General features: G+C 61.1%; 1 protein-coding gene across 2 annotated transcripts; it reads left to right on the top strand.

Annotated features, from left to right (window-relative positions):
- The first annotated feature begins 4095 nt into the window (after positions 1-4095).
- CARNS1 (carnosine synthase 1) lies at positions 4096-13626 on the top strand. 2 transcript variants are annotated; one of them, XM_025879486.2, is made up of 10 exons: positions 4096-4131; positions 4503-4529; positions 5875-6148; positions 6977-7066; positions 7325-7812; positions 8038-8212; positions 8304-8389; positions 9114-9345; positions 9442-9722; positions 11433-13626. In XM_025879486.2, exons 2-10 carry the CDS (start codon positions 4527-4529, stop codon positions 12657-12659), a joined length of 2856 nt encoding a protein of 951 aa, XP_025735271.1. In that variant the 5' UTR covers positions 4096-4131; positions 4503-4526; the 3' UTR covers positions 12660-13626. The 2 variants fall into 2 exon arrangements, with proteins under 2 accessions (XP_025735271.1, XP_073739497.1); XM_073883396.1 differs by lacking the exons at positions 4096-4131; positions 4503-4529 and having other exon boundaries at positions 5730-6148.
- Positions 13627-14039: the final 413 nt, after the last annotated feature.

Raw genomic sequence — 14039 nt, 5'->3', positions numbered from 1 at the left:
TCGCTGCCCATGCCAGACCCCAGGTTTACCCCTGCCTCCACATCAGCAGCCATGAACCAGCCCCTTACAACTGGGCGCCCACCCAGGTCTGTCCCCCTGGGGGTGCTCTCTCTCCTGCTCCCACCCACTCCCCCGGCCCTGCCCCAGCCTGAGTACTAGCCCCTTGGAGTGTGGGGCAGCAGCTGGGCCCCGGGGTGTTAAAGAGAGCTTCCAGGGCCCTCCCTCCCTCCTCCCTGCCCCACTAAGGTAACTGTAGCTTAAAAATAACCCACTCACCTGCACTTCCCAGAACTCTTTCTCAGATCCCCTCCGCCTCTGCAGGCAGCACAGATCGCACTAGAGAAAGGGGAAATGGAGTGCCCAGGCCCAAGATCACCGTTAAGGGCAGAGCCCCTAGAGTTCAGGGCTCTGTGCCTTCTGGACAACACCTTAGCTTTAGGGCATCGAAATGCAGTCTCAGGCTCTGTAGCAGGTAGGGTTGGGGGCACCTGCCCTTAGAGTCTGCTCCTAGACTCCCTGCCCTCCAAGGGCTCAGTTCTTCTGCTAGGAGGGTGGGGAAGCAGGAAAGCAGCAGCCTCGGCCCTGGGCCCCAGAATCTGTCATGAGTCTGGGAGGGGGGCCATGGTGACAGTGGGTCCCACTGGTTATAGACCCTAGGGGCAAATGGCCTCCAGCAGGACTCCTCTAGCTAGGGCTAAATCAATGTCTTTTCGGCTCAGGGAAGCATTTTCTGGGCAGGTGCCATTATCAAACATCTACATGGGGAGCCTGAGCTGGGTAGGCTGTGGGGGTGTCAGACCAGAAGAGAACTAGCGCCTTCCTCATGTGAACACTTCTGCACACATTACCTTCACAAGACCGTGCTGGCTCCTACAGCACCCGTGTGCTAGTTGGGAAAAGACACCTCTCCTCCAGGCACATGCAGCCCTGTGTGGCAGAGGGGAAGTGACCACTCAGCTGGGTACCTTTGTGCAGTGAGCAACCTGAACAACTATACTCAGTAAACCTGGCAGCCCCGGCTCCCGACAAACCTGCTTGGAAGGGGGCTAGGGGAAGGCAAACCATGTATCTGATGGCACTCAGCCTGCAGGGACTGAAGCTGGTATGGCACCCAGAGATGTCCATTGGCCTGGGTCAGCCCCGGGGACAGGAGTGGGGGCCAAGCAAAAAAGTGGAAGGACAGGAGCCCCTGGCTGGCTCAACTGGAAGAGCATGCAACTCTTGATCTTGGGGTCGTTGAGCCTGAGTCCCATGTTGGGCGTAGAGATTACTTAAAAATAAATAAATACACGTTTTTAAAAAGCAGAAGGGCAGATGGATCCCCACCTTGGTCGTGGGGAGGGCCCATGGTCTCCATCTTGCGCTGCCACCCACCCCTGAGGTTCCCCATCCCCACGCTGTCCAGAAACCAGACTCGGACTCCCTGCAAAGTCCCTGCATAGGAATTGTCCTCTCGCTCTCTGAGCTTATTTTCTCCTATAGATAATGCGATAAAAGTTCCCACCCCAGCCCCAAGATTGCTCTATCAGTCACAGTATTAGGAGGATGACTGTTCAGTTGATCTGGACTACAGCTGACACGCTGCCTCTCCTCACCCCACCACTAGCTGGCTGGAGACAGAGCAGAAGCGTTCTGCCAGACCGCTTGCCCCAAGTCCCAGACCTTGCCTTTCCTCCTTGCAAGCACAAGGCAAACGCCACAAGAGCTGGTGCCTGGCCAAGGCCCTCTGGGAGTGGGCACAGAACCACACTGCTCTCCATGCATGTGTGCACACGCTCCAGCAGATGGAAGACCCCCGCTCTGCCTCTCACCAGCAGTGTGCTCAAGACCTGAGACGAGATCAAGAGCCGGACACCCGGGGCGCCTGGCTGGCTCAGTCGGTTGAATGTCTGACCCTTGACTTTAGCTCAGGTCCTGATCTCAGGGGCATGCAATCGAGCCCTGCATCTGGTTCCTGCTCAGCAGAGAGTCAGCTTAAGATTCTCTCTCTCCCTCCCGGTGCTTGTGCACACTCTCTCTCTCTCAAATAAAGTAAAAAAAAAAAAAAAAAAAATTATTTGAGAGATAGAGACGCGGTGAGAGAGGGAACACAGGCAGAGAGAGAACGCCGAGCGGGGAGCCCGATGCAGGGCTTGATCCCAGGACCCTGGGTTCATGACCTGAGCCAAAGGCAGACGCCTAACAACTGGGCCACCCAAGTGCCCCTAAATAAAATCTTAAAAACAAACAAACAAACAAGAGTCAGACTCTTAACCCACTGAGCCACCCAGGTGCCCCCAGAAATGGAATCTTAAACCAGGATCAAGACTCACCTATAAGCACTAGTTAGGTCGTCTGATAGACCTCTGCCATCCCCTAAAGGAAAGTAACTTTGCAAAACCCAACCCGCTGTTTTGCCCAGTACAACTTCCTTGTCTTTGCTCCCTTCTGCCTATAAGTCTTTCATTCTGCACAGCTCCTATGATTTGTTGAATAAAGCCAACCAAATCTTTACAAATCTACTCAGTTGAATTTCAGTTTTTTAACCCTTGTTAAGTGCCAAAAGCTCATGCTCCTTGATGACATCCGCGCCCCACCCCTGTCCCCACCAGTGGGGTTGCCGTGGCGCTCAGGCTACCCCTGCAGCAAGAGAATGGACTTCTCTAGTGGCCACACCTAATTCCAGGGAGGGCGCCGAGCAGCCAGCCCTGGAAAGCTGTGTGGGGAATGTGGGCTGGGCTGGACAGACTCTGGATGAATCATTTCTCCCCTTGGAGTCCCTTCGGTGGTAAACAGGGGTGGGTCATCTGTATACCCAAAGCTGTCCCCTCTGCCACTACAGGTGCCACAGGCCCCTCGGTACTCTCCCCCAAGCCCAGAAGGCGCTCAGGGACAGCCTGGGAGTCTCCAAATCTGAGACAGGCAGGGAGAAGGTGTGGGTTCGAGGCTGTAAGGTGGAGGAATTGTAATAATAGTCCGCATGTGGTGGGTGCACGTAGGACCATGTACTAACCCTCCCCACGGCCCTGTGAGGTGGGAACTAGCCCCATTTTAGGCAGGAGGAAAGTGAAGTTCAGACCAGAAAGGGGATGTGCCCAGGCCCTATGGCTGGAGCTAGGATTGACACCTGCCTACTGTGACACTTAGGAGAGGGTGTGAGTCTCCGAATTTGTGGCCGTGAGCCAGGTCTCTTGAGGTGTTTTCTGTGGGTGCTTGGGTGAATGCACCTGGGTGTAAGGTTGTGTGTCTTGGGGAGACTGGGTGTAATTGCTGGTGTCCAGCAGACGTGGGTGTCCATGGGCAGACAGATCCCGGACACACCCCCTTTCCTGGGCTCACATCTGCTGGAACCCCACAGCTTGGGCACGCCCTTCCCTCTTGGCCCCCTGCAGGGCAGAGGGTGTCCCAGGAAACTGGGACTGCCCTTGTGGGATCCTCTTACTGATTGGTCCCTACTCCGGTGGGGGCCAGGAGAGGTGAGGCAGGAACCCCACAGATGTACAGGGACCCCTGCCCAACCCCGCCTTTTTGGGACAGTCTGCCATAGGACAGAGTGCTCATGGCTGAGGCAGACTGCTGGGGGCTGGGCGTGCTAGGGAGCTCAGGACTCCATCCAAGGGCAGGACTCCAGACTGTGGGCCCCGACGGCCCTCCTGGCCCTCCTGGCCCCCCCTCCCCGAAAGGCCAAGGGCAGCCCTGCCACTGGTCTCTGCCCTCTCCGGCTCTCTCTCTCCCCTCCTCCTCTCTCCCTCTCTCTTTCTTCCATCCCCCGTGCATTCGGCACTGTCTCTCCCTCTGTCTCTCTCTCTCTCTCTCTGTCCCTGTCCGGGCTCTGTCTTCCCCTCACCACAGCCCTGTGGCTGTGACCCGCTGTTCCACTTGGTCGGCCCTCTCTCCCTGGACGCTCCCTGGAGCCCAGGTGTCGGGCTGGGGGGCGGGTGTCCTGACGCGGGCGGCGGGGCGGCGGGGCGGCCGGGGGGGGGGGGGGGTGCCGGCCGGGGCCCCGCGCCGCCCCCGCCCCGCACTGGGCATGCCCCGGTCGCTTCTATATAAAGCGGAGCCGCCCGCTCCCGCTGTGCCGCCGCCGCTGCCGCCGAGCCCCCGCCGCTCCGCGCCGCCCGCCTGCCCCGCCGAGCCGCTGCAGCCCTCGAGGTACCCCGGCTCCTGCCCGCGCCCCGGGGAGAGCCAAGGAGGGGGGCTGCGGGGCCAGGGGTCGCGGGGACCCAGCGCGCCCCCCGCTGGAAGGGCGGGGTGCTAGGACCCCAGCGCTGCCCGGCACAACCCTCAAGGCGTGAGCTGGGGGCCTGGGGGGGGGGTGTCAGGACCCCTGGGGCCCCGGGGGCAGAAATCCCACCGCCTCCTTGGGTGGGGGTGGGGCAGCCGTGGACACCTGTCAGGGACGGGACACAGGCACCTTTGGGGGCCATCTCTCCGCCCTCGAGTCTGAGGGGCTGGGCAGTGGGGTACAGACCCGGCTGCCCTGACTCCCTCCTTTGTCTCTTTCCCTCTGTCTCTGCCATCAGTCTCTCAGCCACTGCACCTGTAAGATGGTGAGTCTCCTCTGCTCCTTCCCCCAAAAGGCCCAAGCCCCTGGCCAGAGGGAGGGCCCAGAGGGCAGGGCTTGGCACCCAAAAGCCTCACCCTGGGGGCTCCCCTGGGCAGACAGCTCAGACCTATAACCAGCAGCCCATGCTGTGGTTGACTCTCCACTCCAGGTGACATGGGACAAGCAGCTGCTGTGCGCCAGGCACTTCCCCCTCTCCCCCACCAGCCCCGGGGATGGGCACTGTTGGTCCCCTTTGGCATTCATTCATTCTGCGACATTCACTGAGCCCCTACTATGCATCTGACACCATTCCAGGTTTGGGGACATAGCAGTGCATGAACAGTCTGGGCTCTCAGGGAACACACACCTTCTTCTTCTTTTTGGAACACACCTTCTAAGAGAAGGCACAAGGCTCAGAATTTGGAACTGGTCAGCCTGGAGTTGAGCCCAGGTCTCAGGCGCAGGCCTGCCCTCCCGGCCACAGCACACTGTCTTCCTGTGACTGAAGCCTCACCGGCCTGCTGGGGTGGGACAGGGCAGGTGCCAGGCCCCCACAAGGGCCCAAAGAAACCTTGTAACTCACCCAAGGTAGCCCACCTAGGCTGTCCCCCTGAGGACAGGCCCACCTCTGTCCCCACCTGTGGTCACACAGAGCCTCTGAGCTGCCTCATGTGGGAGTTAGCCAGCCTCAGAGAGGGGCAGGGGTGTAAAATTTCATCCAATGAAAGCATTTCCATGACTCAGAACATCTGAAAAAAGGGAACGGGCTTTTTCCCCTACCAATGCCTAGCACAGGGCTGGACACACAGTAGGTCCTCAAGGCCTACTTAGGTGGCAGTGGAAAGATTCACCTACACATTTAGGTCTCAGCAGAGCTCCATGATGGTGGTAGATAGGTTACCAAGGCCAGAGAGAAATGAGCAGCTCAAGAGTGATTGCTTGGTTCGTTCGTTCATTTATCCTCAATCAACGTTTATTGAGCAGCTATGGTGTGCTAGAACTGCTTCGATGAACAAAACAGACCAAAACCTCTGGTCCTGCGAACCAAGCTAGGGCAGACCTTGGCGTGGCATGGCGGGGGGGGGGGGGGTGGTCCAGCCAGCAGCACATTGCTTTCTACCCCCAGAGCCCCGGAGCACTGCACCTACGTTTTACAAACCACCTCTACCTACGTGTTCCTGGTGACAGGCCTTCATCCCCTAGCCCAACTCCATCCCCTCCTGGTTCCTAGGACAGTGTCTGCCCTGAACATAACCCAAGGTTAGGGGTGTGGAGGGCTTATATCCTTGGGTGACCTAATGTGCCATTTGCCCACTCTGCCCAAGACCCACCACTTCTGCCCCTCTCAGCTCTCCCTGGATCCGCTGGGTCCCGAATGGGACTGCCCCCTGGGCTCCAAGGACCTGGAGGAAGAGGAGGGCCCATGGGGAGGAGGCTCTGGCCTGCCGCCCCCAGACTGCTTCCCCGGCTCCTGGCGCCACGACGTGGGCCTGGACTGCAAGGGCTCCCTCGAGGGGGCGGAGGCCCGGGCCTGGACCGTCTACTACTATAGCCTCCTGCAGAGCTGTCTGCAGCAAGCTGGCCTTCCGGAGACCCAGGACCGCAGCCAGGTGCCCCGCACAGGTGCCCAAGGGCTCCAGGGAGGGGGGAGTCCCTGGGGGGGAGGGGGCGCCCTCAGCCCAGCCTGCTTCCCATCCCTGTCAAGGTCAGCCCCTTCCCCCAGGCTCTGGCTGGATCTGGAGCCAGGGAGGTCAGGCCAGTCAACCTCCGGCAGACAAGCATTGTTTCAAAGGGCATCTGGCACCAGTAAAGTCAGAGATCAAGGCTTCCCTCCTGTCCCCAGAAGACCCAGCCGTGGGATTTGTCATCCACGTTCTGTGGAGCCAGAGCTTCTACAGACGTGTCTTGGGAGCTGCTGTGGAAGCAGCTAACAGTTGGGACCCAAAACTCCTTCCCTGTTTTATCTGTTTTATTTTTATTTATTAATTTTTACATCTGTTTTAAAGATTAGGTGGCCACAAAGGTTTTGTGTGGACAGAGGGTTCACAGCCAGAATACATGAAAATCACAGACTGGGAAACTGAGGCCCAGGGACTCCTCCCCGCCCCCCACCACACTGCATGGGGGCCACGGGTCACAGAGACAGTCAGTGTCAAAGCCCAGGCTAGAACCCAGCTCTCCAGTCACTCAGCCTCCAGTACCTTCCAGGCTAGCTGCAGAGAGGAGGGAGCCAGCCTCACCGGGTGGGATGGGCAGGCAAGCTTCCCTTTCCCTTTCCGGGCGTCTTCTCTGTCCTCTCTACCCTTCTCAGCCCACACTGGCAAGGACCTTGGGGGCCCCCGGGGAGGGGGGGAGGGCGGGGCTATGGGGCAGGGAAGGGTAGGCAGGAAGATAGCAGGGGAAGCCCCTGTTGAGCTTGGCAATGTTCTCCCCACCCCACCCCACCCCCAGGCTGCCCTGGTGCGGAGGTGACCTTATGCGTTCTGGGATCCCCCAGCACCTTTCTGTCTGTGCTGCTGGAGGGTGGGGTCCAGAGCCCGGGTGAGTATGTACCCAAGCTCCCCCGCCTGCTCCTACAGAAAGGGCAGCCCTGCTCTGGCCCGGCCACATCCCGAAATACCCACTGACTCTGGCAAGTGCCTGCATTCTGCCGGGCCGGCTGCCATGCTCTGAGTGGGGGTGGGTTCTGGGAGCAGCTGCCCCCACTACCCAGGGCCCCGGGCTGGAGGCGAAGGACATGGGGGCATTAAGCCTTCCCTGGCCTTCCCTGGCCAGCAACCCTCCTCCCTCTGCCCATAGGAAACATGCTCCTCTGCCTGTCCCCTACTTGGCTGACAAAGGTGCCAGCACCTGGGCAGCCGGGCGAGGCGGTCCTGCTGGTCTCCAAGGCTGTGAGCTTCCACCCAGGGGGCCTGACATTCCTAGATGACTTTGTCCCCCCACGCCGAGCCACCTACTTCCTGGCGGGCCTGGGGCTGGGACCTGGCCGGGGTCGAGAGGCAGCTGAACTTGCCCGTGACCTGACCTGCCCCACCGGAGCCTCGGCTGAGCTGGCCCGGCTGCTGGAGGACAGGCTGCTGACAAGACGACTGCTGGCTCAGCACGGTGGTGCGGCTGTGCCGGCTACCCTGGCTTTCACCTATAAGCCCCCGGCACTGCTGCGGGGAGGGGAGGCCAGCCCGGGCCTACGGCTGGTAGAGCTGAGTGGCAAAGAGGACCAGCAGACACTGGTGAAGGAGGAAGTAGGGGCCTTTCTGCACTCCGGGGCCCTGGCTGATGCCCTGCAGGTAACAGGCTCCTGCCTCCCGAGGTCTGTGCAGATGCCAGCAGGATGGGACCCATGGATGGTTACCTAGTCCTGCTGGGAAGTTGTCCCCAACTTGGAGCCCTCCTGCTGGCGTCTCTCTCTGTGGCAATCCCCTCCCTTCTTACCTCAGTTTACACATCAGATCCTACGGTACCGCACAGGTCCATGGGGTGGTAAGGAGACCCCCTTCCCCTCCCTGTTGCAGGTGGCCGTGAAGCTCAGTGGCTGGCGCTGGCGGGGGCGGCAGGCAATGCGTGTGTACCCTCGAGTGGAGCTGGGCACAGTGGTGGACACGGTGCTGGCGCTGCTGGAGAAACTGGAGGAGGAGGAGAGTGTCCTGGTGGAGGCTGTGTGCCCACCTGCCCGGCTACCCTTCCCAGGTGAGAGCCACCTGCGCCAGCCAGGAGTGGGAGCTTGGCTGGCCCTCCTGGCTGCTCTGTGCCGGGCTCAGGCCTCGCTGTCCTTCCCCAGGCAGTGCCCCACCTGGCCCCGAGCTGGCTGTGCGGATCTGTGCCGTGGTATGTCGGACACAGGGTGACAGGCCCCTGCTGAGCAAGGTGAGCGTGGCCCAGGTTTAGGTCCCGACCCTGCCGCCACACCCCAGCCCAGCCCTAATGAGCTGCTGAGGGCCCCGGGCAGAGAGAAGACATAATCTTTGGGGGGAATCCTGGTGGCCTCTAGGAGGACTCCTGGGTCTGACGCTTTTTCCCCTCCCTTTCCACCCTTCCTGCCTCAGGAGCTCTGCCTGGTACGGGGTATACCAGGGCCCAGGGCTGAATCCTCTTACCCACAGAAGAGGCTGACCCAGGGTCTCTGAACTGCCAGTGTCTGGAGTCCTTTAGGAGGGGCCCCCAAGCCAGGGAACTCAAGGCAGCTTGAGGACCCTCCCGGGAACACAGCTCTGAGCCAACCTGAGGGAGAGTCTGTCAACCCTGCCCTCATGGAGGTCTAGGGTGGGGCACACCAGGGTGGCACAGGCCCCCAGGCCTGCAGGAGCTAGGAGCAAGCGTGCTTGGCGCCTTCAAGGAGCAGAGACCCCGGCTGGGCCTGGAAGCCTGGGTAGAATCCCCTTAGGGTCTAAAGGACCAGAGGGGCAGTGGCGGGGGAAAGTGGTTTGTGCAGCGGAAGCCACAGAGGAGGACTGGGCTGCTTGAATGTCCAGTGAGAGGTCTGGCCTGGACCTCGGCACCAGGGTAGGTGTTCAGGGCATGGGTGTGGGGGGTGGCATTAGTCCTGGGACGGCTCCTCCTGGGCCAACACCCTCAGCCACACCCTGCCCAGGTGGTGTGCAGCGTGGGCCGTGAGGACCGGCCTCTGCGGCACCAGAGCTCCTTGCCACAGACGCTGGAGGTGGCACTGGCCCGGTGCGGCCTGGGTGAGACGGGACAGGTGGCGGTCGTGCGACGGCGCGTCAAGGCGGCGGCCGAGGCCGCGCTGGCCGCCGTGCTGGCCCTGGAGGCCGGCCTGAGCGCTGAGCAGCGCGGCGGGCGCCGGGCCCGCACGGACTTCCTCGGTGAGTGCGGACGGCCCCGGGCGGGGGCCGGGGGCCGGGGGCGAGGCCGGGGGGCAGCCGGCGCTGAGCCCGCGCCCCCCCCCCCGCCCGGGCCAGGCGTGGACTTCGCGCTGACGGTGGAAGGCCGCGCGCTGACCCCCGTGGCTCTGGAGCTGAACAGCGGCCTGTGTCTGGAGGCGTGCGGCGCGCTCGAGGGGCTGTGGGCCGCGCAGCGCCCGCGGTCGGCGGCCGAGGACGCGGCGGCCGCGCCGCTCGTGGAGACCATGCTGCGGCGGTCCGCGCACTGCCTCATGGAGGGCAAGCAGCTGCTGCTGATCGGCGCCGGCGGCGTCAGCAAGAAGTTCGTATGGGAGGCGGCGCGCGACTACGGGCTTAAGGTAGGCGGGGCGCGGGGCGGGGCCGGTCCGAAGTCCCGGCCCCAGTGGTGGAGGCGGCACCCTGGGCGCCCGGGCGCGGAGGGCTTCAGGGCGGGGCCAGCACCGCTGGGGGCGGAGCCTGCGCTGGGCGTGCCCGCTGGGGGCTCCAGAGCCCAGGAGTAGGGGTGGGGCCCGCTGCCCCGTCCAGGTTAGAAATTTAAACTTTTTTTATTTACTTATTTGAGAGAGAGCGAGAGTGAGAGAGCACAAGCGGGGGTGGGGAGGCGGCAGCAGAGGGAAAGGGAGAAGCAGGTTTCCTGCTGAGCAAGGAGCCCAGTACGGGACTGGATTCCGGGACCCCGAGATCATGACCTGAGCAGAAGGCAGAGGCTTGACTGACTGAGCCACCCAGGCGCCCCAGAAGTCTAGACTCTTTTTGGCCTCTGGCCGAATTCTGTTTCAGCGAGCCCCCTCCAGGGCAAAAAGAGCCCACTGCAGAGGGGCTGGAGGGGCGGGGGCGTCATTCAGGGTTAGTACCCGAACCGGGACCTTGAATGCCAGGGGAAGGAGCCTGGCCCTAACCTGCAGGAAGGGCAGGCCCTTCGAGGTTGAATTCCTGAGGGCACGAGTAGGGTGCTGAAGAGCAGCTTACAGGTCCCGAATCAAGTTCACAGCAGTGGCCTCGCATTAAAGAATCTGGAGCCATGCAGGCAGAGTAGGCATTCTTTTCTTTTTCAAGATTTTATTTATTTATTTGACAGAGTGGGAGAGGGAGAAGCAGGCTTCCGGCGGAGCAGGGAGCCCGATTCGGGGCTCAGTGCAGGGCTCCATCCCAGGACCCTGGGATCATGACCTGAGCCGAAGGCAGACGCTTAGCCACTGAGTCACCCAGCCTCCCCCAGAGTAGGCATTCTTATCCCCCATTGAACAGATAAGAAAACAGAGGTCAGGTTCTTCCTGGCTCTAACCTACCACAATGGCTCCTCTCCCCTCCTCCACAGTACCACACCCTCTTGGGAATCCGCCCCTCCAGCCATTCCTATGCCTCTTCACTCCCTGCCTTGCACATTGTGCTCTCCACTTGGAACGTCTTTCTACTCCTCATGCTGCCAAGTGTTACAGTGCTCACAGCCACGCTCCCCTGTCTCTTCAGGAGCAGCCTCTGCCCTGGGAACCAGCTGCTTTGTGTCTGTGTTCCCCCAGCGGGCAGTGAGATTTGGGGCGCAGGGCCCCACTGATTCCTCTGTGGGCACCCCTGGGGTCAGAACTCTTTGGGTGAATGATGACCAAGAGCATGATGCCCAAGGACACCAGGCCACCTGTCCCTACCCCCAAGCTGGTAGTTCCACTACAGCTGTGGTCAGAGTGAGAATGAGCCCACGTCAGAGTGGGTTCATTCTCACTCTGGGTGGTTCATTCTCTCTTTGCTCCAGCCCCTCCTGCCCGGATCACACCCTTTCCCTTGTGCCGCCATCTTTCCTCTGGCTTTTACTCAGCTCCCGGCCTAAGCATTGCCTCCTTTCGGCTGCCTTCCCTCCCCTCCAGGCGGGGTTAGATGTGCCAACTCTGCACCTTCCATGTAGTCAATCATCAACAAATATTTTTTTGAGCCCCTAGAACTGGTGAGTCGGTCCCTCCTGAGGGCCAAAACCATGTTCTAGGCCCCATCCAATCTCCCCAGTGTCCAGCACAGGCTAAACTGGGTGTGTTGTGCTCTGGTGCTTTCTGCAGCTGCACCTGGTGGAGTCGGACCCCAACCACTTTGCGTCCCAACTGGTGCAGACTTTCATCCACTTTGATGTGACAGAGCACCGGCGGGATGAAGAGAATGCACGGCTGCTGGCAGAACTGGTGCGGGCCCGTGGCCTGCAGCTGGATGGCTGCTTCTCCTACTGGGATGACTGCCTAGTGCTCACGGCCTTGCTCTGCCGGGAGCTGGGGCTGCCCTGCAGCCCCCCAGCTGCCATGCGCTTGGCCAAGCAGAAGAGCTGCACCCAGCTGCACCTGTTGCGCTGCCATGGCCCACCCTGGCCTGCGCCCTCCCTCCACGCTGTGCCCTGCTGCCCGCTGGAGACTGAGGCTGATGTGGAGAAGGCCGTCCACCAGGTGCCCCTGCCAGGTGTCATGAAGCTGGAGTTCGGGGCAGGCGCAGTGGGTGTGCGGCTGGTGGAGGACGCGCCACAGTGCCACGAACACTTTTCCCGGATCGCCCGCGACCTGCAGGGGGAGGCCGACCACCCCGGCATTGGGCTGGGCTGGGGCCACGCCATGCTGCTGATGGAGTTCATTGAGGGCACCGAGCACGATGTGGACCTGGTGTTGTTTGGTGGGCGACTGCTGGCCGCCTTCGTGAGCGACAACGGCCCCACGAGGCTGCCCGGCTTCACGGAGACGGCAGCCTGCATGCCCACCGGGCTGGCACCTGAGCAGGAGGCCCAGCTGGTGCAGGCAGCCTTCCGCTGTTGCCTGGGCTGTGGGCTGCTGGACGGGGTGTTCAACGTGGAGCTCAAGCTGACCGGGGCTGGGCCGAAGCTCATCGAGATCAACCCTCGCATGGGCGGCTTCTACCTGAGAGACTGGATCCTGGAACTCTACGGTGTGGACCTGCTGCTGACAGCGGCTATGGTGGCCTGCGGCCTGCGGCCTGCCCTGCCCGCCCGCCCTCGTGCCCGTGGCCACCTGGTGGGGGTCATGTGCCTGGTGTCCCAGCACTTGCAGGTGCTGAGTTCCACCGCCAGCCGTGAGACCCTTCAGGCTCTTCATGACCAGGGCCTGCTGCGCCTCAATTGGCTGGAGGAGGTCCTGGTGCCGGGCGAATACGAGGAGCCCTACTGCAGCGTGGCCTGTGCTGGGTCCAGCCTGGCTGAGGCTCGCCTCCGCCTGCTGGGCCTCTGCCAGGGTCTGGGCATCGATGGGCCCCACTACCCTGTTGCCCACTTCCTGTCCCACTTCAAATAGTGCCTCTCTTCCTGGACCCCTGCCCCAACCCTGGCCTGGCCCCCCCCAAGGCCTCAGGTCTGTTCCAGAATAACAGGGCCATTTGACACGAAGGCCTCCTGAGCTTGAGGACCACAAAAAAAGTATCTGGGGCGGGGGGGCTACTGGCCCCTCTTGCTGTCAGTCCGGCACTAAAGGCCCCAGTCCTGCCCCACGAGTCTAGCCATGGAGAAACAGCAACAGCTGCGTGCATACACGCAAGCACACGTACATGCACGCGGGCGCACACACACACACTGCAGGGAGGCGGGAGTGGGCCCAAACTTAGCCCCTCCTTGTCATCCCTCCAGGTCTGTCTCTGCTCCTGCAGCCTACAGGAAGAGAGAAGCTGGCTGGCCCCTGGCCTTGGACAAATCCCTGAAAAAGCCTGAGACGAAACGCCCTGTCTTCTTACTCTTAACCCTCATTTAGCAAATTCCAGGATATTTCTAGAGTCCGCTGACAACTTTTGGCAGTGCCCTGCTTGCCTCATTTGGCCTGAGCAGTAGAAGCAGGTGCCCTGGGCTCAGCAGGAACCATCTCCTCTCCAGGCAGACACTATTGCCCCATTCTACAGATGAGGAAAACAGGCTCAGAGAGGAACAACCATAACCTCAAGGTCACACCACAGTAGCTGGGGGGGGGGGGTCAAGGGACGAGATACAGGGTCCAGGTTTCCACTTTTACTAAGTCTTACGTGCCCGCTCTAAACCGCACTCACCTCCCTGCCATCATTCATATGTGGCCTTAAGACGAGTGAACGCCCCCTCCCATGCAGCACACATCTTCTCCACCAAACTTTGGTGGTTTGGCCTCTGGCATAACTAACCGGCATTGGCAGAGGAGAGTCTACACTCCCTTCCCGATTCAGGGGAGTCTGCTTCGATAACTCTGCCCCCTGTGCAGCGCAGGAGCTGGGGCTCGCTCCACAAGCATCCCTCTCCAAATAAAGGCTTATGAACTAATGAAAGGTCTGGCACCTGGTTCATGTGACTTGGACAATACCCCTCGGGCTCAGCTAGATGGGAGTTGGGGATGGGAGGAAGGAGAGGTGGCTATAGGGGATACCTGTAGCATCTGGAGCTAAGGATAAAACACCCTACTGGCGAGGCCTCTGTGTTCGCCGTGAGCAGGGGCCTGCCATGGTCACTCACAACGGGACCCAAACCTGAGGGTCTCTGGAGGGTGGAATTGCAACCAGAGGGCCACATCCAACTAAACAACCTTCTTCCAGCCTGGAGACTCCTGAGTTCTGTCCAGCTGAGTTCATATTTAGCCTCCCCATCCAACTGGAATGCACATCCAGACAGCCTCCAACAGTCAGAACTCATCCAAGACCTAGTGTGGCCCAAATTCACCCCT

This window comes from Callorhinus ursinus, unplaced genomic scaffold (genome assembly GCF_003265705.2).
Source record: "Callorhinus ursinus isolate GAN/ISIS: 27379988/994484 unplaced genomic scaffold, GSC_fseal_2.0 scaffold51, whole genome shotgun sequence".
NCBI classification, from domain to species: domain Eukaryota; kingdom Metazoa; phylum Chordata; class Mammalia; order Carnivora; family Otariidae; genus Callorhinus; species Callorhinus ursinus.
Note: the sequence above shows the minus strand (reverse complement) of the source record. Positions and strands in the feature narration are given on the sequence as shown.

What these genes read in the sequence shown, in the direction of transcription:
- CARNS1 (XM_073883396.1), top strand. Translation starts at nt 5,824, where the DNA reads ATGTGCCATTTGCCCACTCTGCCCAAGACCCACCACTTCTGCCCCTCT. An exon ending in GGCCCGCACGGACTTCCTCG is followed by an intron (nt 9,346 to 9,441) that starts GTGAGTGCGGAC and finishes CGCCCGGGCCAG; the next exon opens with GCGTGGACTTCGCGCTGACG. An exon ending in CGCGCGACTACGGGCTTAAG is followed by an intron (nt 9,723 to 11,432) that starts GTAGGCGGGGCG and finishes TGCTTTCTGCAG; the next exon opens with CTGCACCTGGTGGAGTCGGA.